The following is a 24187-nucleotide window of genomic DNA, read 5'->3' as shown; positions in this document are numbered from 1 at the left end:
TGCCAAGTCCCACATTGATCTGCACCCAGTACATTGCCCTCCATACCCCTGTCATCCATGTACCTGTCCAAATTCCTCTTAAATGTTAAAATTGAGCCCACATTCACCACTTCAGTTGGCAGCTCATTCCACACTCCCATCACTCTGTGAAATTCCCCTTAAACTTTTCCCCTTTCACTCTTAACCCATGTCCTCTGGTTTGTATCTTACTTACCCTCAGTGGAAAAAACCTATTTAATTTTAAATACCTTCGTCAAATCTCCCCTCATTCTTCTATGCTCCAGGGAATAAAGTCCTCACCTGTTTAACCTTTCCCTGTAACTCATTTCCTGAAGTCCCAGTAACATCCAAATAAATCTTCTCTGCACTCTTTCTATCTTATTGATATCATTCCTGTAGTTAGGTGACCAAAACTACACACAATCCTCCAAATTTGGCCTCACCAATGTCTTGTTCAACTTAACCATAACATCCCAACTCCTGTAATCAATACTTTGATTTATAACATAAAAAAACATAACAATTACAGCACGGAAACAGGCCATTAGGCCCTTCTAGTCCGCACCGAACCAAACACCCCTTTCTAATCCCACCTCCCTGCACAATGCCCATAACCCTCCATCTTCTTCTCATCCATAGACCTGTCCAACCTTTTCTTAAATAATACAATTGACTCCGCCGCCACTATTTCTCCCGGAAGCTCATTCCACACGGCTACCACTCTCTGAGTAAAGAAGTTCCCCCTCATGTTACCTCTAAACCTCTGCCCCTTAATTCTTAACTCATGTCCTCTTGTTTTAATCTTTCCTCCTCTTAACAGAAATAGTCTATCCACATCCACTCTGTCTATCCCTTTCATAATCTTAAATACAACTATCAAATCCCCTCTCAACCTTCTACGCTCCAAAGAATAAAGACCTAATCTGCCCAATCTCTCTCTGTACTCTAGATGCTTAAATCCAGGTAACATTCTGGTAAACCTTCTCTGCACTCTCTCCACTCTGTTTATATCCTTCCTATAATTAGGCGTCCAGAACTGCACACAGAACTCCAAATTAGGCCGCACCAACGTCTTCTACAATCTCAACATCACCTCCAAACTCCTATATTCCATGCAATGATTGATAAAGGCCAGCATACTAAAAGCCTTCTTCACCACCCTATTCACGTGAGTTTCTACCTTCAGGGAACGATGTACCGTTACTCCTAAATCTTTCTGCTCTTCTGTATTCCTCAATGCTCTCCCATTCACCACGTATGTCCTGTTCTGATTCTTCTTACCAAAATGAAGCACCTCACACTTATCAGCATTAAATTCCATCTGCCATTTTTCAGCCCACTTTTCTAAGCAGCCCAAATCCCTCTGCAATCCTTGAAAACCTTCTTTATTATCCACTATTCCACCTATCTTAGTATCGTCTGCATATTTACTAATCCAATTCACCACCCCATCATCTAGATCATTAATGTATATAACTAACAACAATGGGCCCAATACAGATCCTTGAGGAACACCACTGGTCACCGGCCTCCAACCTGACAGACAATTATCCACTACCACTCTCTGGCCTCTCCCTTTCAGCCAATGTTCAATCCATTTGACTATCTTAAAATTTATACCTAAAGACTGCACCTTCTTAACTAACCTTCCATGTGGTACCTTATCGAAGGCCTTACTGAAGTCCATATAGACAGCATCCACTGCGCTACCCTCATCCACATTCCTAGTCACCTCTTCAAAAAATTCAATCAGATTGGTCAAACATGACCTTACTCCCACAAATCCATGTTGAGTGCTCCTGATTAGACCCTGTCTATCCAGATGTTTATAAGAACTATCTCTAAGAATTTTCTCCATTAATTTACCTACCACAGACGTCAAACTTACAGGCCGATAGTTGCCAGGCTTCCTCCTTGAACCCTTTTTAAATAACGGAACCACATGCTCAATGCGCCAATCCTCCGGCACTATCCCCATATCTAATGACATTTGGAAAATTACCGCCAGAGCCTCTGCTATTTCCTCCTTCACTTCTCTCAATGTCCTGGGGAAGATCCCGTCTGGTCCCGGAGACTTATCCACCTTTATATTCTTCAAAAGCCCTAAAACTACATCTTTTGTAATCTCTATATTCCCCATATTTACCCAATTTGCTTTTTTTATCTCACATCTCCCAATATCCTTCTCCTTAGTGAATACCGAAGAAAATAAACTGTTCAATATCTCCCCCATTTCTCTAGGCGTCACACACAGTTTTCCGCTCTGATTCTCTAAGGGACCAATTTTGTCTCTAGCTTTCCTTTTACCATTAACATATTTGTAGAACTCTTTTGGATTAGTTTTCACCCTGCTTGCCATAGTTTCCTCGTACCTTCTTTTAGCTTTCCTAATTCCTCTCTTAAGATTCCTCTTACATTCAATGTATCTTTCAAACATCCCCTTAACTCCATGCTTCTTATATCTAATGTATGCCTCCCTTTTTCTTCGAACCAAGTTTCCACTATTCCTTGAAAACCACGGCTCTCTCAAACCTTTTGCCCCTCCTTTTAACCTAACAGGAACATAAAGCTTTTGCACTCTCAAAATCTGATCTTTAAAAGACTTCCATCTCTCTACTACATCCTGCCCATAAAACAAATTGTCCCAATGCACACCCTGCAAGTCCTTTTGCATCTCCTCAAATCTAGCTTTTCCCCAATCAAAAACCTCAATCCTTGGCCCTGATTTCTCTCTTTCCATAATGACATTGAAGCTGATGGCATTATGATCACTGGACCCGAAGTGCTCGCCAACACTAACCTCTGTCACTTGACCCATCCCATTTGCCAACAGTAGATCTAACACTGCTCCTTCTCTGGTCGGCACCTCTACATATTGTTGTAAAAAACTATCTTGCACACATTTCACAAACTCTAATCCATCCAGTCCTTTCACAGAATGTGTTTCCCAATCTATATGTGGAAAATTAAAATCTCCCATAATTACAACCCTGTGCTTATCACAAATATCTACTATCTCCCTACAGATTTGCTCCTCTAGGTCTCGGTCCCCTCCGGGTGGTCTATAATACAACCCTACAAGTGTAACCTCTCCTTTCCTACTCCTCAGTTCCACCCAAATAGCCTCCGTGGACGAGCCCTCTAATCTATCCTTCCTAGGCACCGCTGTAATATTTTCCCTGACAAGCAATGCAACCCCACCTCCTCTTGCCCCTCCGACTCTATCACACCTAAAACAACGAAACCCAGAGATATTCAGTTGTCAATCACATCCCTCCTGCAACCATGTCTCACTAATCGCTACCACATCATACTTCCAAGTATCAATCCACACCTTCAGCTCATCCACCTTTTTTACAATACTCCTGGCATTAAAATATATGAATTTCAGAGATTTCCCAATTTTTAATCCCTGTTTTCCCTCATCTTTAATAACAACATTATTTCCTTTTCCTGCCAATTGCCCTTCATCTTCTTCCAGAGCATTTCCCTTCTCTATCACCTGCCCATCCATATTCAAATACTTACTACAAACTTACTTTGTTTGCATTCTAACCTTCTCCTTACTGCTCTGTACTATTTTGTTCCCTCCCCCCAACCATTCTAGTTTAAAGGATCCTGAGTAGCCCTAGCAAATACCTCTGCCAGGATTCTGGTCCCCCTGGGATTTAAGTGAAACCCGTCCTTCCTGTACAGGTCACATCTCCCCCAAAAAAGGTCCCAGTTATCCAGAAACTTAAAACCCTGCCCCTTACTCCACCCCTTCAGCCACGTGTTAATCCTCCACCTCATTCTATTTCTATTCACACTGTCAATGTGGCAAAAGCTCTCTTCAAAACCTGACCCACCACACATCCATTTCCTTCTGTATCTTTTCCCCCAGCTCTGCACTCTCTCACACATACACATCCATTTCCTTCTGTATCCTTTCCCCCAGCTCTGCACACACACACACACATCCATTTCCTTCTGTATCCTTCCCCCAGCTCTGCACTCTCTCACACATACACATCCATTTCCTTCTGTAGCCTTTCCCCCAGCTCTGCACTCACACACACACATCCATTTCCTTCTGTATCCTTTCCCCCAGCTCTGCACACACACACACACACACACATCCATTTCCTTCTGTATCCTTTCCCCCAGCTCTGCACACACACACACACACACACATCCATTTCCTTCTGTATCCTTCCCCCAGCTCTGCACTCACACACACACACCCATTTCCTTCTGTATCCTTTCCCCCAGCTCTGCACACACACACACGCACGCACACACACACACACACACACACACACACACACACACACACATCCATTTCCTTCTGTATCCTTTCCCCAGCTCTGCACACACACACACACACACATCCATTTCCTTCTGTATCCTTTCCCCAGCTCTGCACACACACACACATCCATTTCCTTCTGTATCCTTCCCCCAGCTCTGCACTCTCTCACACATACACATCCATTTCCTTCTGTAGCCTTTCCCCCAGCTCTGCACTCACACACACACATCCATTTCCTTCTGTATCCTTTCCCCCAGCTCTGCACACACACACACACACACACATCCATTTCCTTCTGTATCCTTCCCCCAGCTCTGCACACACACACACACACCCATTTCCTTCTGTATCCTTTCCCCAGCTCTGCGCACACACACACACATCCATTTCCTTCTGTATCCTTCCCCCAGCTCTGCACTCACACACACACACACCCATTTCCTTCTGTATCCTTTCCCCCAGCTCTGCACACACACACACACACACACACACACACACACACACACATCCATTTCCTTCTGTATCCTTTCCCCAGCTCTGCACACACACACACACACACACACACATCCATTTCCTTCTGTATCCTTTCCCCAGCTCTGCACTCACAGAGCCAGCTCCCCCTCCCCTTGTCAATACTCACCTTTCCTCTCTCCTGTCCTATCATTTTCTTTTCATCGTTAGAATTCAGGCACCTGGCTGCTTTTCATTCAGACCTTGAAGAAGGGCTCAAGCTCCTGTACCTCTTTGCAACATAAAGAACGCTGCATTTCCCCTGAGTTTCTCCAGAAATTTTGTGTATTAAAGGTGGTGGCAATTTGAGTTTCTGTAGCTGGGAAAATTAACATTATGCACAGAGAAGATTGACCAGGATGTTGCCAGGACTTCAGGAGCTGAGTTACAGGGAGAGGTGAAACAGGCTAGGACTTTATTCCCTGGAGCATCAAACAATGAGGGGAGATTTGATCGAGATATTTAACATTATAAGGGGACAGATAGAGTAAATGTAGACAGGCTTTTTTCCACTGAGGGTAGGTGAGATACACACCAGAGGACATAGGTTAAGGGTGAAAGGGGAAAAGTTTATGGGGAACTTCTTCACACAGAGAGTGGTGGGGGTGTGGAACAAGGTGGTGAATGTGGGCTCAATTTTGACATTTAAGAATTTGGACAGGTACGTGATGGGAGGGGTATGGAGGGCAATGGACGGGGTGCAGGTCAGTGGCACAAGGCAGAATGATAGTTTGACGCAGACCACAAGGGCCTGTTTCTCTGCTGTGATGTTCTCTGTTATGAACTTACAAAGCAACAGCAGGACAGGGAGAATCATCAATATCACAGCAGGACCTCCGAGCACTGCTTCTGGCTGAATTAATCTCTCCGAAAAACAATGGTTAACATCGTGGCAGTCTGAGACATGGACATCAAGGTTGACAGTGTGACCTTTGCCCTTGTTATCTTCGATCCAGACTGATGCCGGGAATACTCCAGGCCACAGGTCATCTAATGGAATCAACTCCATGCTGGTGGCTGTGACAAAAAAAAAGAGGTGTGAGTGTTGATTGTTCAATCCCACTGATCCAGATCCATCCACACTGACATGTTCACTGAGGTGAGAGTGTTTCACAAGCAACTGGAGAAAATGGGCATTGGACAGAATAGGGGTGGGGGACATTGAAGGTGGGGGTGTATGGGGGGGTATGGGGTGAGGAGGGTGGGGCACAGGATAGTAGGAAGGCTGGGAATGTGGTGAGAAGGGTAGAGTGCGCTAGATGGGGCACGGGGAGAAGGGAGGGTGGGGATGGGGTGAGGGGGATGGGGTGAGGGGGATGGGGTGAGGGGGATGGGGAGAGGTGGATGGGGCAAGGATGGGGTGGTGAGATGGAGCAAGGTGGGTGAGGCAGGGGCTGGTGGGGAGGGTGGGACGGGGTGAGGAGGAGTCGGGGATGGTCAGGTGTGGTGGGCATTGAGAGGAGGGTGTGGGAGCTGGGGAGATGAGGTGGGCTCATTGTACAGTGGGATATTGGGAAAATTGGGGCTGGAGGGAGGTACAGAACTGTTGAGCATGGAAGAAAATATGATTAAAACTAATTAGTCCCACCATAGAGAGATTCTTATAAAATTCCCACCAATTTCGAGTTAATTTTCAACCAAATTGGGGATCATGTTATTCGTTTGCTCTTGTTCACACCAAGACTGGAATTGGGATTAGTCACTGATTTAACTTGTGGGAATTAAGGGATATGGGGAAAAGCCAGGTCAGTGGAGCTGAGCCCACGGCCAGATCAGCCATGATCTTATTGAACGACGGAGCAGGCTCCATGGGCTGGATGGCTGACACGCTGCTCCTATTTCTTTTCTTGTGTGCTAGAGTAAATTCTGGAGACTCCAAAGTGTGGAGTCGTCAGCGATGTACTTGCTGAAGTGTGTAATTGAATAGAATCTGGGTCAGACCTAAGCCCAATGGCATTTGCACAACAATTGGGCTGTCCAGTGTTCATTTTGTTAAAGCTCTGGGGACTGGGTCAGGTCACGTGGACACTTTGTTAAAGCCCTGGGGACTGGGTCAGGTCACGTGGACACTTTGTTAAAGCCCTGGGGATTGGGTCACATCACGTGGACACTTTGTTAAAGCCCTGGGGACTGGGTCACATCACGTGGACACTTTGTTAAAGCCCTGGGGACTGGGTCAGGTCACGTGGACACTTGGTTAAAGCCCTGGGGACCGGGTCAGGTCACGTGAACACTTGGTTAAACCCCTGGGGATTGGGCCAGGTCACGTGGACACTTGGTTAAAGCCCTCGGGACTGGGTCACGTCACGTGGACACTTGGTTAAAGCCCTGGGGATTGGGCCAGGCCACAGGACCTTAGGCATTGCAGGACTATATCAATGATTAGGCAAGTATGTTCAGCATCACCACCTAAAAGACCACAAGATAGGAGGAGAAATGGGACATTCAGCCCACCGAGACTCATTTACATGAGCTGATCCATTTTCCCACTCAGCTCCACTGCCCGGCCTTCTCCCCATCACCTTTGATACCTTGGCTCACCAAGAGCCTATCAATTTCTGCTTTAATGACCCAATGACCCGGCCTCCACAACTGCCTGTGACAACAAATTTGACAACAAATTCCACAGATTTACTTCTCTCTGGCTGAAGAAATTACTTTGCATCTCTGTTCATTCCTGATGTTGTGCCCTCTTGTCCTAGACTCTCCCAACCTGAGAAACAACCTTTCCACATCTCCTCTGTTCATGCCTTTCAACAATCCCCCCCATATCTCCTAAATTCCAATGAGTACTGGTCAAGAGCTGTCAAAAGCTTCTCATATAGGGACATATGAAATAGGAGTAGGAGTCGGCCATCCGGCCCATCGAGCCTACTCCGCCATTCAACGTGATCATGGCTGATCTGATGAGAGGCTCATCTCCACCCACCTCCCTTTTCCCCACATCCCTTAATTCCCCTACTCTGTAAAAATCTATCCAACCTTGTCTAAATTTATTTACTGAGGTCACCTCCATTGCTTCAGTGGGCAGCAAATTCCAAAGATTCACCACCCTCTGGGAAAAGCAGTTCCTTCTCATCTCTGTCCTTAATCTACTCCCCTGAATCTTGAGACTGTGTCACCTCATTCTGGTCTCCCCACCAATGGAATCTCCTTCCCTACCTTTCATAATTGTATACACTTCTATAAGATCCCCTCTCATTCTTCTAAATTCTAGCAAGTATAGTCCCAGACAACTCAATTTCTCCTCATAGGCCTACCCCCTCATCACCAGGTTGATCCTCCTCTGCACCATCTCCAAAGCCAGGATATCCTTCCTCAAGTAAGGAGAACAGAACTGCACACAGTGCTCCAGATGTGGCCTCACCAGTATCTTGTACAGTTGCAGCGTAACCTCCCCATTCTGAAACCTTTCATTCCTGGAATCATATCCTTGTGAACCTCCTCTGAACCCTCTTCAATATCAGAACATCCTGTCTTCAGTGAGGACTCTAAGACTCACAATGCCCCAAGTGAGGTTTCGCCAGGGCCTTATAAAGCTTCAGCATCACATCCCTGCTCTGATATTTTATTCCTCTCAAACTGAATGCCTTCTTCACCGCCGCCTCAACCTGCAAGTTTACCTTTGGGCAATCCTGCACGAGGACTCCTGGGTCCTTTTGCATTTTCTCCCCAGTTAAAAAATAATTTGCCTATTTATTTTTTTCCACCAAAGGGAATGACCGAACACTTGTCGACATCATATTTCATTTATCACTTCTCTGCCCATTCTCCTCATCTGTCCAAGTCCTTCTGCAGCCTCCCTGTTTCCTCTGCACTACCTGCTCCTCCACCTGCCTTCGTATCATCTGCAAACTTGGCCACCAACCCATTCCTTCCATGATCCAAATCATTCATCTACGACATAAAAAGTGGCTCCAACACTGACCCCTGTGGAACACCACTAGCAACTTGCAGCCAATCAGAAGATGATCCTTGTATTCCACCTCTGCTTCCTGCCAATTGGCCTGTGCTCTATCCACGCTAGATTGTTTCCGGTTCCATCACGGGCTTTTGTCTTGTTAAGTCGCCTTCATGTGCGGCACCTTTTCAAATGCCTTCTGAAAATCCAAATGCACAACATCCATTTCATCTCCCTTAACAAGCCTGCTTGTCACTTCTTCAAAGAATTCCACTATGTTTGTTAAGCAAGATTTTCACTTGAAGAAACCATGCTGGCTTTGGTCTACTTTGTCATAATCCTCCATGTACTCTGTAACCTCTTCCATTTTTTTTTCACACCATAAATCACATTAGCCATGATACACACTTTTCTCCCCCCCCCCCTCCCTCCTCCCAACCCACCCCCCCCCCCACCCATCCATTTAAGGTATACAATCTAGGTTACATTAAACCAGTCAGACAATGTTGTCATTCAACAAAAATACACCAGGAATTCTACTGAGTCCATTCTTTTCTTTCCTTCTCCTTCCATCAACTTAGGTAATGATTGTCCCCGGTAGGTTTTCGCTATTGTGTTTAATGTAAGGCTCCCATATTTGTTCGAATATTTCAGTATTATTTCTTAAACTATATGTAATTTTTTTCTAATGGAATACATTTATTCATTTCTATATACCATTGTTGTATTTTCAGATTATCTTCCAATTTCCAGGTTGACATAATACATTTATTTGCTACGGCTAGAGCTATCTTAACAAATCTTTTTTGTGCATCCTCCAAATCAATTCCAAATTCTTTGTTTTTTATGTTACTTAGGAGAAAGATCTCTGGATTCTTTGGTATATTGTTTTCTGTTATTTTATTTAATATCTGATTGAGATCTTCCCAAAATTTTTCTACTTTCTCACATGTCCAGATTGCATGAATTGTTGTTCCCATTTCTTTTTTACATCGAAAACATCTATCAGATACTGTTGGGTCCCATTTATTTAACTTTTGAGGTGTAATGTATAGTAACTCCAACATTTTCCCAACCACTGACATCAGGCTAACTGGACTCCCTCTCCCCCTCCCTCCCCCCACCATCAACATGATTTACTGGGATCCTTGTCTGAAGAGGGCGTGCAAAATCATTGAGGACCCCTTTCCACCCTGCACACAAGATCTTCCAGTTGCTCCCATCAGGGAAGAGATAGAGGAGGATCAGAGCCAGCACCACCAGGCTGAGGAACAGTTTCGTCCCACGGGCAGTGAGAACGCTGAACGAAGAGGAACTGCTCGCACTAAACATCTGAGACTCTCATTTGTACAAAAAACTTATTTATTTATAGTTACAGATAAAATACTTGTCCTGCATGTGTATGGTCTATCTGTAGGTGTGTTATTTCTGGTTGTGTGTCTGCGTGCTTTTGCACTGAGGGCCGGATTGTATTTGTACAACTAGATGACAATAATTTCTTTTCTGCTGCCTCTCTCCGTTCTTGAATAGTGGGGTTACATTTGTGATTTTCCAGTCTTCAGGGACCATAACAGAAGTTATTGGCTCCTGAAAGGTTAATCACCAAAGCCTCCACAATCTCTACCCCATTTCTTTCAGAGCCCGAGGGTGCAATCCATCTGGTCCATGAGACTTATTCACTCATACACCATTCCCTTTCTGAGCAGCTTCCGCCTTGAAATAGTAACTGCACTCACTTCCCTTCCCTTCCCTGATACCGTTCGACATCTGGAACAGTGATGCAAAATACTCATTTAGTTCATCTGCCATGGTTCCCATAATTATTTCTCCAGCGTCATTTTCTAAAGGTCCCATATCTACCCTCACTTCTCTTTTACCCTTTATAAAGCTGAAGGAGTTTTTACTATTCTCTTTCATACTTTTTCCTGCCTAATTTCACACTTGATCTTTTCTCTTTATCAGTTTTTTTAGTGACTTGAAATTTTAAAACTTCCCAATCCTCTATATCCCCATTTTACTTCTTTCTTTGCCCTTTCTTTTGCTTTTGTTTGCTTTGTCTTTGCTTGTCCGTCACAGTGGTGACATTTTTCCATTTGAATTTCCTCTTTTCTGCACCTTTCTCGATTCTGGCAGAAACTCCATCCATTGCTACTCACCCACATCCTCTCTTCTTCTGCCTTCCTGCAAACAGCTCAGCATTTGTGTATGCCTGCAGTAACCGTTCTCAGACCCTGACCCGAGGTCATCTTTGGAGTGGCTGAGGTCAGGATTGGGTTCTAACTCTATGCTATGGCAGATCACTAAAGCCAATTTGTGTACAGGAAGTTCTCATATAAAGTAACACGGGGAAGCAAGTCAACGTTAGGAATACAATACGATGAGTGCCCATTAGGGTTAGGGTTAGGGTTAGGGTTTTCCGTGCTCCACAACCTCTATAGAGTTGTGACGTTGATTCATGGGCAAATCCTGAATATCGAACAAGAGAATTCCCCTGTTCCACACAGACGTCATTCGTTGGGATGTCTTTCATCCACATCAGACCGAGCCTTGGTTCAAGACCCAGCCTAAGTTCACCTGTCCAAGAGTGTTCCACTCCGTTAGTGCTGGATTAGGAATGTCAGGCACAGGGCACGAGAAATGGGAGAACACCTCCCCCCCCCCCACCCCTTCCCCCTTGCCCAGTTGAGAAGGACAAGCATGGGGGGGGGTGACACTACAGGACCCACACAGACTGTGGGCGATTGGACACTTGGACACTTGGGCCATTATCTCACAGGCTTGGATAATGTTTACTGTCATACTCCTTGTACGAATTATATATGCATTGAGATTTTTAATTTTACAGCTGAACAGGTGCTTCGTAAAAATAAACCACATTAAATAAGATATACAGTCAGTTAACATTAAATGAAATAGAAAAAAATAAATGCAACAGATAGATATTCAAGTCAAAATTTTTGTCGCCTGATTGTACAAGTACAACCCACGTTCTCCAGTCCTCGGTACAAAACATGCAGACACACAACCGGACATAACACACAGACAGGCAATCCATATTTAATATACAAATAAATAAATACATATTGTTTTGTAAATGTGAGAGTCTCGGGTGGTCAGTGTGAGCAGTTCCTTTGGTCGCTCAGCGTTCTCACTGCCCGTGGGAAGTAGATTGGTAATAAATATAGATGACAGGTCTGCATGTCCCTGCTGTAAGATGTATGTACTTGAGGTCAGATTAATGGAACACAATGAGTTGCCCTAATTCTCCTGTAGGTGGTGCTGAAGGAATTAATGTTTATATCAATGGCCCCCTTCCACGTAAAAAAAACTAACGTTGCTCCGCTTACTAAAGTCTGAGCACTTACCATCCGTACGTCCTCCTAACTTCCACACTTTGTTGGGCTCGATATTGAAACGCAGAGGAGCTCCGAAGGGTGGACCATCGGAATCGGATGCAGTGAGCCTCAGAGAATCTGCGTGGCTGCACATGCACGGTTTAACGTCGTCAAAGATGGGGAGGTGATCATTTACATCTTGTACATTGATGACGATGGTTCCAGTGCAAGTGAAAGATGACCCCTCTGTAGCAGAGAGAGGAGAAAGGAGGAAGACATTGAAGTATCACTATGTTTGAAAAATAATGCTGTGCTCAAAACCAATCCCAATCTGCAGAAGAAATTCAGCGAGAAGAGCAGGATCAGTGGGAGAAAAGAAGAACGGTCGACAATTCAGACCAGAACCTTCATCCGTCCTGATGAGTTTGGGCTTGAAATGTTACCTTTTTCTCCCACTGACACTGCTCGACCGGCTGACTTTGTCCAGCAGTTTACATTTGGCTTCAGAATCCAGCATCTGCAGTCCCCTACAAGCAAGACCACAGATATCCTGGAGGATCTCAGTGGACGAGCAGGAGGTGAAGATGCACAACCGACGGTTCAGGCCTGAGCCCTTCTCATCTTGAAATATCAATGAACGGCTTAAAACTGAAGGCAGTGGAAGGCTTCGTTAGAATTGTGTTTTTGCTTCCTGGTCTGCTGTTAGAAAGCTGCAGCTGCTCTGAGAACTGGTCCGATACGTCTTGGAGAAACTCAGCTGGTCACGCAGAACCCATAGGAAGTAAAAGGTAACCAATGTTTCAGGCCTGAGCCCCTCATCAGTACATCAAGAGACTAAAGACTGGAGACAGCCAGGGCGGAGGTGGGAAAACATCGGAAAACACACGTCCCTCTTCTTTGTTTCGTATAGATGCTGCGTGACCTGCTGAGTTTCTCCATCATATTTGTGTATTGCCCTCGACCCCAGCGACTAGATTTTCTTGTCCAGCTTGAGGCGATCAATATCCATAAACTATATCTCAATTGTACTTACATCTGCCTTGTAGGCCTCAGCTGTCCCACAGCTATCAAGTTCTTGAACCTCCCCATGGTAACCAAGTGATAACACACCGAGGATATCACAAAAGATCTGACTGACTGCTCGTTCTTTTGCATAGACGGTCAACAATGTAAAGGTGTAAAAGTTCCATATTGTCATGAAGTACTATATTTAGAATGTAACGTACATGAAACACTTTACCATTTGTCTACCACAAGGCAGACAGAGAGTCACCACTTTGTCCAGCGCCCCTCGCAGAAACCTACAGCACCTGGTGTTCCCAGGCGGTCTCCCCTCCAAATCCTGACCAGGTCTAAGCTTCCGAGATCAGTCAATCCCAGGCATATTCAGGTTATTAGGCTTCTGTGAATATTTATTATTTTTTAATTTAGGACAGAGATGTGGAGGGATTTCTTCAGCCAGAGGGTAGTGAATCAGTGGAATTTTTTCCCACAGGCAGTTATGGAGACCAAGTCATTGGGTGTTTAAGGCAGAGATTGATAGGTTCTTTATTAGCTAGGTCATCAAAGGTTATGGGGAGAAGATCGGGCAATGGGGAAATGGATTAGATCATGATTGAATGGCAGGGCAGACTCGATGGACTGAATGGCCTATTTCTGCTCCTATGTCTAATGGCAGGGGTGCCAAACTCAAATTCACAGAGGGCCAAAATTAAAAATTTGGACCAAGTCGTGGGCCGAACTAAATATTTACTGAAAATTTTCAACAACATCTGCATGTTTTCTCTTCTTTCAACATATGTAATGCTAAACTTTTTCTTATTAAAATAAATGTTTAATAATAGTTTTGGTTAAACTCTTTCCAGAAGAAGCATTAACAAATGAGAAATAAAATATTCAATAAATAATATTTCTCTATAGCCTTTAAGCTCATTTTAAATGTATTTTTATTCACAAGCCAACAAGTCAAAAAAATAACAACTTGCTTCAATGAAAATCCAATCTTTCAACGATGAACAGTCCAAAGTGAACCAAAGAAAATATTAATCCAAGCTTCGCTTGCTCCACTGTGATTTACTCTGATGCACCTGGGTCTAAACCAGATACTTGGCATCTCTTCTTAGATGCAAGTTCATCAAACTCTGGGGTCAGAGTTTGCCTCCCACCTGTCTTGAAAGGTCCTGTTTTCTGTCTTTCGTTTGGCCATTTTTCGTAAGGGGTTTATTACATGTGCGTTAGGCGACAGGTCGCAGATGCTATTGAAAGTAAAGAGAGGAGGTGGGGGCGATTAGTGGGCTGACGGGCCGGCGCCAACGCATTTGCAAAGCATTCTGGGATTTGTAGTATTAGCTGTGCATGTGCTAGACTGCCGCGGCGGCCAGCGGGCCAGCTCTAATATTTGATATGATCTTGCGGGCCAAATATAATTATATCACGGGCCAAATTTGGCCCGCGGGCCTGAGTTTGACATGTGTGTCTTATGGTCATAATAATCTTTTTTTTTAATTATTTTGGCAACTTTTTTCTGAATATTTCATTTTAATTTTCATAGACTGGTAAAATTCAAACAAACCATATAATATTCTTTTAACATTCATGTAACATACAGAGTCTGCATTAATCCCCCACCTTCGTATGGTCAATTAAATTACATTATTACAATTAAATTAAATTTTCAAAAAATTTAAAAAACCTCAAAACGAAACCGAAAGAGACACTTCGCCTGCACCATGTCCCTCTTCTTTGATCACATTCATTTCCCTGCTGGGACAAGTTACTATCATACCCCTGTGTCAGTGGGAAGGGGGGAACTAATCAATCTGAGGGCCAATATAATTCTAGTAAGGTGGCCCCACCTTAACGAATATGTCATGTTTCTTTCTTAGATGGTATGGAAAATATACCGATGTACTATTCAATAATCCATTACTATGGAACAATTTACTATGTACTTCAACTCCACTGTTTATGGGAAATATTAATGTTATTAGTTAACAGCCACAGTATGTCGAAAAGTTGGCTGATTATAGTACGGGTCGATTTTGCTGACTCCAAAGCCTGCTAACTTTAAGGCACAAAGAGGGAAAATATTTTCAACCCCAAGGTTACACAATACTGCTAACTTTAAAACACACGTCCAGAGCATTCAATCAAATCTAAGAATATAATAGTGGGTTACAGACACTGGTAGAGAACAAGCATTCAAACAGGATGAGATCAGATAGGAGAAGATCAACAGGACAAGGTAGGGGCCACCATAGTGGCGAGTGATTTATTCTGAAACAGGCTGGGTACAAGAAGGTAAGTATAGCGCAAGGAGAAGTGATAAGAGTACCATGACCAATAAACACACCCAGGATAAGCTCATTGGTACAAAGCATCAAAGCCGAACACTGGGGGGGGTGTCTCTTAGCAACAGGCATTTTTTAATTACTATATACATTTACTTTGTATTGCTACAATTATTTTTTTATTACTTAAACATCTACTTTTACAATGTATCTCACTGCAAAGTTCTATGGCGAGCTCTCCACTGGCCACTGAGACAGAGGTGCACCAAAGAAGAGGGACAAGGACTGCCTAAAGAAATCTCTTGGTGCCTGCCACATTGACCACCGCCAGTGGGCTGATATCGCCTCAAACCGTGCATCTTGGCGCCTCACAGTTTGGCGGGCAGCAACCTCCTTTGAAGAAGACCGCAGAGCCCACCTCACTGACAAAAGACAAAGGAGGAAAAACCCAACATCCAACCCCAACCCACCAATTTTCCCTTGCAACCGCTGCAACCGTGCCTGCCTGTCCTGCATCGGACTTGTCAGTCACCAACGAGCCTGCAGCTGACGTGGACATTACCCCTCCTTAAATCTTCGTCCGTGAAGCCAAGCCAAAGAACTGCAAAGTATCCAACTGCGACCATATGTATCTATTTAGCAACCCTTGTACCATTTATGGATAAAATATAAGGGTGGCGAGAAGTGAGACGTAGCATGTAATAAGAACTTGACAAGACAGAGGAAACTCCAGTAAGGGGGGGGGAAAGAAAATAATAGTGCCAGAAAATGTCAGAACACGTGGTCTTGGGACATGATCAGATAAGTAAATAAATAATACAAGCAATAATGGTGGCAGATTGAGAATCAATTGAACAAGCAAGGTCAGGATTTGACATCAAAGAACGAAAGCATGCAGTGTTCAGTGAGTGATCAGTGACTTGTTCTCGGATTGCTTCAGCCTTTACTTGCCAATAAAGGTTTAAACTTGAAGAATGCTCCGTGTTGCCTGATTTGTTATTGTGCCACAGAAAACCACGACAATTGTAAGTGATTTTCTCCAGGGGAATGCAACTCTGCTTTTCCACATTCAATCGGGTGGTATTTAGTTGGGAGTCGGACTTCCATGAAACTGCTATTCACTTTCTGGCCATTGCCAAGGCGACCTTCACGAACGAAATTTGATATTTGGACATTCTAAAACTCACATCCCCAGTATCTCCCAGAAGGTACAACCTCTGAATCCTGTGGAAAATCCACTTTTGTTTTTTTTAGAATGTCCCCCAGGTCTTCCCAGAAAAATCTTATTTTTGTATATAACCAGGTGGACTGGACTAAAGTTCCAACCTCCACACCACACCTAAAGCACGTTTCTGAAATTTCTGGCTTTTATTTATATAATTTTTGTGATGTGAGCTACAACTGGTGCAAGAAATTGTATTGCACCCACCTGTATCTGGTGTGGACGACCCCCGTCATGCTGTCCAGACACAGGTCTCACCACCACTCTTCACTGATTGTGGTGCCCAAGTCCGACTCCCATCTCCCCCTCAACCTGGCTTCAGGCCCTCACTTTGGAATAGGTAATACATCTTAGAGATAAATTGATACAGATTCCCTTAGTGAATTAGAATCTCCACATTATTACATTTAGGTAGGGTCATAAATGTCCCAATTTTTCCCTTAAAAAGATCTTAATTGTAGGGTAGGGTAATGGAACTGTTGAGCTAGTACAGACTTTGTGGGACAAATGGTCACTTTCTTAAAATTTGGCTACCTACAATTCAATGGTGATGGAGAGGACATAGTACACCTTCAAACAAAGGTTTGGAACCCTCCCTAACCCCGTGACCCTCTAATTTTCTTCCATCCATGTACCTAAGGGTCTCTTAAATGCCCCCAATGTTCCAGCCTCCACCCCCACCCCAGGCAAGGCATTCCAGGCACCAAAACTCTCTACATAAAACAACCTACCCCTGATGTCTCCCCTAAACTTCCCTCCCTTCACTTTGCGTATGCGTCCTCGGGTGTTTGCTATTCCTGCCCTGGTTAAAAAGGTGCTGGGTGTCTATCAAGGTTTGGCTCTCTTGTAGACCTCTATTAAGTCTCTTTCATCTCCCCTCCCTCAAACACCCTACTCATACATTCCCCTTCCCACATTTACTCTTTACTCCCTCATTATCTCCTCCCAAAGCTCTCCTCCCCTTCCTTCCATTTTCCCTTTCCTCACCATTCTGACACCCGTACCCCACTCTGTCACTATCTTCTCCTCATAGAAACATAGAAATGGAGCAGGAGTAGGTCATTCGACCCTTCGAGCCTGTTCCGCCATTCAACGAGATCATGGCTGATCTTAAAGTTCAGTACCCCGTCCCCGCCTTCTCTCCGTAACCTTTAATACCCTTATACTGAAGAAATAGATCTAATTCCCTCTTAAATAGATTTAATGAACCTGCCTCTACTGCCCTCTGTGGCAATGAATTCCACAGATTCACCACCCTCTGGGTATAGAAATTCCTCCTCATCTCGGTCCTAAATGGTTTGCCTATTATCCTCAAACCATGGCCCCGGGTTCTGGATTTTCCCATCATGGGAAACATCCCATCCTGCCAGAATTTTATCTACTATACTGTCTCTCACTCTACCCTTACTCTCACTCCCTCACCCTCTCCTCCCAGTTCTCACCACAACTCTCTTCATTCCTCTCTCATTTTCCCCTCCCTTCCTCTCACCCTCTCCTCACATTCCTTTCCTCTCATCCTTCTTCGTTCCAGAGAAAGGCTCAAGTCTTGTCAACCTTCTCTCATCAGACATATTTTCCAATCTCCTCTGCACCCTCTCCATGGCTTCCACATCCTTCCTGTGACCAGAAGTGAACACAATACTCTGCATTGTCTGGCCTCACCAGAGATTTATAGTGTTGCAACACGACCTCTCGACTCTTGAACTCAATGCCCCCTATTTAAGACCAACACCCCACAGGCCTTCTTAATTATCCTATCAACCTGTGCAGCGATTTTGAGAGATGTATGAATTTGAACCCTGAGGTCCCTCTGTTCATCCACACTCTTAACTAACCATTAATGCTGTACTCAACCTTTCGGTTTGACCTTCAAAGGATGCATATCCTTTGCAACAATAATTGGTAGGACATTCAATTATTAATTACTGCTTACTGGACCTTGGTAGAATTCATGTTTATGCGATTTGATCTACTCACGTTCACTACTGATTGCCAAAACTGTTGCTGTGTAAGTCCCATTAATGACATGCAGAGACTCCCGGTCTATGACACCATTAAGAGTAATCTCTCCAGTATCCGAGTTAATACTTAACCAGTTAGCCACGTCAATATTCTTGGCGTACCTGTGGGCAATTTGGACAGTAGAGATTAGCATTTTGCATTTAAAAATAAAAACATTGAAGTGAAAGATTGAAAGCTGTGGAATTGCTTTACATACTTTGTCTTTTTACTTGATTCTCCAGAGTCAACCCTCACTGCCTGGTAAATGCCGATCACCTGAGTGGTCTTCTCAGAGGCAAAGCTCTCGGTAATCGTTCTCACTAATTTGGAGGGCTTAAATTCAATGCACTCTGGCAAATCTTTCACATGGACTTTTATGGCAATGGGCTGCAGTTGAATGGATTGAGAGATGGTGTGATGAAATGCTGCCTTGTTCTTTAATAGAATGACCAAATGCACCTGGCGCATTTCTTCATAGTTTAATGCCTGGCCAAGAAAATAATTCATTCTCAGTGAAAACAGAAAAGGGCAAAAGAGCTCAGAGTTGTATTTATTTTAAATATATACCGGTATTTCCAGCACGGTAACAGGCCCTTTCAGCCCATGAGGTCATGCCACCCAATTGGCCTACAACCCCTGGTACATCTCGAATGGTGGGAGGAAACCAGAGCATATGAAGGAAACCCACGCGGACATGGGGAGAACATACAAACTCCTTGCAGACAGTGCGGGATTCGAACCACGGTTCTGATCGCCGGCGCTGTAATAGTGTGATGCTAACTGCTACCCCAACTGTGCCATCCATAAAATATAGGTATATTATTTTTTAAATTTAGACATACAGCATGGTAACAGGCCATTTCGGCCCATGAGTCCCTGTCGCCCAATTTACAGCGAATTACCATGCACGCCTGCTACCTTTTGAACAGTGGGAGGAAACCAGAGCCCCTGGGGAAAACCAGACATGGGGAGAAATTACAAACTCCTTGCAGACAGCAGGGGATTCAAACCCTGGTCCCAATTGCTGGCGCTGTAAAGGTGCTGTGGTAATCGCTACGCAACCTTGCTGCCCTAATTTTAATTTTTAATATACATTTTAGAAAATCATGGTAAACCACTGTTATGCTTTGATTGGCGGCTGCCGGCTGGACCCGCCTCCTGAGACCAATCCTACCCATAGCCCTTTGCATGGTCCCCATTCCACTCTGCCTCGATCAGTCAATGAGGTTGACAGCTGTTCCAGTCCATAGTTAATAAAAGCCTATCGGTCTCACAACTCCAGTCTTTTGTGATTATTGATGGAGCATAGATATATCTATATCTATAGGGGAATCCTGCGTCATGGGCAAAATATTGGAGAGAATTCTTAAGGGCAGGATTTACTAGGATTTGAAGAAGTCCAGTCTTCTCAGAGATAGTCAGCGTGGCTTTGTGAAGGGAAGGTCATGCCTCACGAGCTTAATTGAGTTTTTTGAGGAGGTAACAAAAGTTGGGGCAGGAGATATAGTGGATTTTAGTGAGGGCTTTCACCAGGTCCCCCATGGGAGATTTGTTCAGAAAGTCATGAGGCAAGGGACCCAGAATTGGCTTGCCTGTAGAAAGCAGAGAGTAGTAGGGGATGGAAAGTACATTATTCTGCCTGGAGGTCAGTGACCAGTGGAGTTCCACAGGGATCTGTTCTGGGATTATTTGATTTTTAGAAATGACCTGAACGAAGAAGTAGAGGGATGGGCCAGTAAATTTGCAGATGATATGGAGGTTGGAGGTGTTGTGGCTCATGTTGAAGGTTGTCGTAGGTTACAACAGGATAGAGGCAGGATATAGAGTTGGGCAAAAAAGTGCAAAATGGAGATCAATCTGGAAAGTTTGAGGTGACGCATTTTGAAAGGTAAAACTTACTGGCAGAGTACTTGGTTAATTGTAGGTGTGAGAGAATGTTTTTGGGACATAAATTGGGGCAGGGTTTTTAGTGTAGGTCACAAACAAACATTTTAAAACAGATCTCATTTAAAATACTGGAGGACTGCTCATGCTAGACATGTCGGCCCCAGAACCTTTGCAAAAGCTTTGGAGAGGGCCCAAGAGACTTCACTAATGGATTGTTGTTTCCAAAAATCAACAGATGAAAGAACTTTTTGAAGCCACATTCTGTCTGGAGTGGAACTTGCTGTTTTAAAAGGGTCATGTGGTTTTGCAAGCAGAGAGAGTAAAACAGGCTTTCTTTCTGAGAGAGAGAGAGAGAGACACACACACACACACACACACACACACACACACACACACACACACACACACACACACACAGATGAGTTCTACAGTGTTACAGTCAGCAATAGCAGCTGTGACTGGAACAGGACAAGCTGGCAAGCTTGTGGAAAACCCCATTTGGAAGACCGGTTGTGAGTGCTTAGGGCAGCCTGGTCAAAGCTCCTGTGGTTCATGCAAGAGGAGAGGACTGTCTGCCTAATGTTTTGCTTGGAATAGGAGATACAAAAAGGCACTCTGTGCTGACCTAAAAGAAAGAGATGGGGCAAGTTTCATCAACAAGACACTGAAGTGGCTAATTAAAAAGGAATCAGTGCAGATGCTCTGGAACAACAAATGCCTCTCTGAAAACCAACAAGAACCTTCCTGAGCAGTAACCATTTACCTTTCAAGCCCCAAAGCCTGGTGAATTTTATAAAAGTTAAATTCTGTGCACAGTATAAGAATTGCCTGCAACCAGTGAACTTGGAGGAATAAGAAGTGAGATTGGACTATGAACCAAAGAACTTTAATGAACTTACACACACATTATATACACTTGCACTTAGAATTAGGTTAGTTAAGTCAATAGTGTTAATGTGTGATTCTGTTTTCATATTTAAAGATAATTAAAAGCAACTTTTGTTTAAGTAACCATTTGTCTTGGTGAATATCTATTGGTGCTGGGTTTTGGGGTCCTCTGGGCCCGTAACAGTAGGATACTTAACAGTGTGGAAGAACAGAAGGACCTTGGAGTATAAATCAATACCCCTCAAGATTGCTGTCCAGGTTGTTAGAATAGTTAAGGCTCATGGGATGTTGGTCTTAATTAATAGGGGGATTGAGTTTAAGAGTCTAACCACAAATCTCTACTGAGACCACACTATTACCCCTTTTACAGTACTATTAAAAGATGGAAATTAAAGGCAATAAAGGCAGGATGGTGGTCATTTTAATCCCATGTATTACCCACTAAGGCAGGCATTATCAGAGCTGACGCGCTTCACATTGGCTCCCGTCTAAAATGTCGCATTGACCAGGCTTTTCTTGGTTCAGTGTGAACAACCCAACCTGGCTTTAAACACGGGTTGTTCACACGCCAATTAAGTGGGATCTCTGTGTAAAAGGGGCATTAAGAGTTCTGGTCAGTTCTGGTCACCTCACTACGGAGAGGGTCCAGAGAATGCTTACCAGGAAGTTGCCTGGATTGGAAAATGTGTCTTGTGAGGCAAGGTTAGTCACGCTTTTCTCTTTGGAGCAAAAAGGATGAGAGCTGACATAATAGATGCCCACAAGATTCTGAGTGGCATAGATAGGGTGGACAGCTCTAGCTTTTTCCCCAGGATGAGGAGACATCAGGGGTAAGTTGTGGGTGCCTTGAATGCAGGAGTGGTGGAGGAGGCTGGAACATTTAAGAGTTTCTTAGACAGGCACATGATTGAAACAAAAATAGAGGGTTGTGAGCTGGGTAATATTTAGGGAGAATTTATAAGATTTAGAGTAGGTCACATACATTCACACGTTTTAAAACAGATCTATTTGAAAGACTAAAGACACATTGCAGGACACAAGTAGATGTTAATTGAACTGACATCATAAAATGGTTGACCAGTACCCTTCAAAGTGCTCACAAAAAATGAAGGTCAATTCTGGATTGTTTACTTAAGATAACAACTTGAGAGTTCTTTCTTCTTTCAAGTTGTTATCTTAAGTCAGAAAGGTGGGGGTTTTGCAAGACATGAGTCACATGCTCTCTTTGGAGTTTCAGTTGGAGAGAGAGAGAGAGAGAGAGAGAGATGGAGGACAAGCTCTCTTAGTCAGTGTGTGGGGGACACTAAACAATGCAATCCAGGAAGAACTGATGAAAAGTTCCAAAAGCAGTGGATGGCTGGAAGTGCGATCTGTCTGATGTTTCTATTGGAATAAGTGGAACAGAAAGAAATTCTGTGATAGCCTAAAAGAAAGAGGTTACCATCTTGAAAACCCTGATGGGGCAAGTTTCATCAGCGAGACCCTTAGGTGACTAATGGTGGTACTGTGGTGGCTCACCACAAGGCAGGCAAACTGGCCCCACTTGTAAGCCACATGGCGGGGCAGCCGGCCAAAATGGCGCCATTGGGGGTTTCCCTTCTTTCCAGCTCGGGCCTCAGAAACGCGCGTTTGGGGACCACGTGATGCCCGGATGATGTCAGCGCCCTCCAGCACGGTTCTCAGCCAGGTCCGGGCTGGGAGTATACGTGCAGCCCAGCAGCCTGCAATAAACTAGTCTGCTCACTGAGCTCAACCCATCTGGTTGTGTGTGTTATTGCAGGAACAGTGTGCTGCCGCTACAATTGATGACCCTGACTGGTTCAATCATCTTTGAACCCATCATGAGCAAGCCTGGGATCAGCTCTATAGCCATAAAACTGCCTGAATTCTGGGTTCAAGAGCCGGAGACCTCGTTTGGCCATGCGGAGGTCCAGTTTCACCTCCGCCAGATTTCGTCCGACACGACCAAATTCTACCATGTCGTCGATGTCCTGGACCAGGCCACCGCCAGATGCGTGCTGTACCTTGTTCAACACCCACTTGCCGAGGACAAGTACGAAACCATCAAGCGAGTGCTTACCGGGTCCCTCGGACTATCCAGACACCAAGGTGCCGCTCGGATGCTGCACTTCGACGCCCTGAGGGACAGGTCCCCGATGGAGCTGATGAACGAGATGCTCGCACTCATGGGTGAGCAGACCAACTGTCCACACTTCGAGCACATTTTCCTCGACCATATGGCTGGGGACATCCGGCCGCTGCTGGTCCAGGAGAGCTTCACCAACCCGAGGAAGGTCGCCCAGAAGGCTCAAGTGCTATGGCTCACACGATTCTTGGAAGGCTCAGTGGTCCAGCAGGTCACGAGGGATGGGCATGACCATGCCAAGCCCGCCCCTAGTGCTGTGGTAGAGCATCCAGCCCCTGCAGGAGCCCCCAAGAGCATAACCAAGGCCGCAGCATCCGCTTCAGGCCTCTGCTTTTACCACCAGCGCTGGAGAGCCAAGGAAGTGTCGTCAGCCCTGCTCTTTCCAGGGAAACGACCAGGCTGGCTGCTGTTAATGGCTGTGGCGGCTGGCCAAGGACACAGCCTTTTCTACCTGTGGGACTCAGTCAGCGGCCTGTGGTTCCTCGTTGACACTGGAGCCCAGATCAGCATCATCCTGGCCACGGCCATCGAATCCAGGAACTGACCTCGTGGTCCTCCCCTCAGTGCAGTCAATGCAACAGCAATCCAGATGTATGGAGACAAGACAGTCCACTTCCAGATCAGCCAACGGAATTTCACATGGAGGTTCACCGTTTCGTCCCTCCCGACTGCCATCCTGGGTGCAGACTTCCTCCACGCGCACGGGCTTCTGGTGG

At 44.7% G+C, this 24187-nt stretch overlaps 1 protein-coding gene across 1 annotated transcript in view; it reads right to left on the bottom strand.

Annotated features, from left to right (window-relative positions):
* LOC138755850 (desmoglein-4-like) overlaps positions 1-24187 on the bottom strand; it is a 139291-nt gene that overhangs the window by 38425 nt on the left and 76679 nt on the right. The window contains exons 10-13 of the mRNA XM_069922572.1: positions 18768-19036; positions 18527-18672; positions 12068-12283; positions 5591-5818 (exon numbers count right to left, since the gene is read on the bottom strand). Coding sequence (XP_069778673.1) covers positions 5591-5818; positions 12068-12283; positions 18527-18672; positions 18768-19036 — 859 coding nt within the window. The remainder of the gene's footprint in view (positions 1-5590; positions 5819-12067; positions 12284-18526; positions 18673-18767; positions 19037-24187) is intronic.

Source organism: Narcine bancroftii, chromosome 2 (genome assembly GCF_036971445.1).
Source record: "Narcine bancroftii isolate sNarBan1 chromosome 2, sNarBan1.hap1, whole genome shotgun sequence".
Taxonomy (NCBI): Eukaryota; Metazoa; Chordata; class Chondrichthyes; order Torpediniformes; family Narcinidae; genus Narcine; species Narcine bancroftii.
This window is presented reverse-complemented; position numbering and strand designations above follow the sequence as displayed.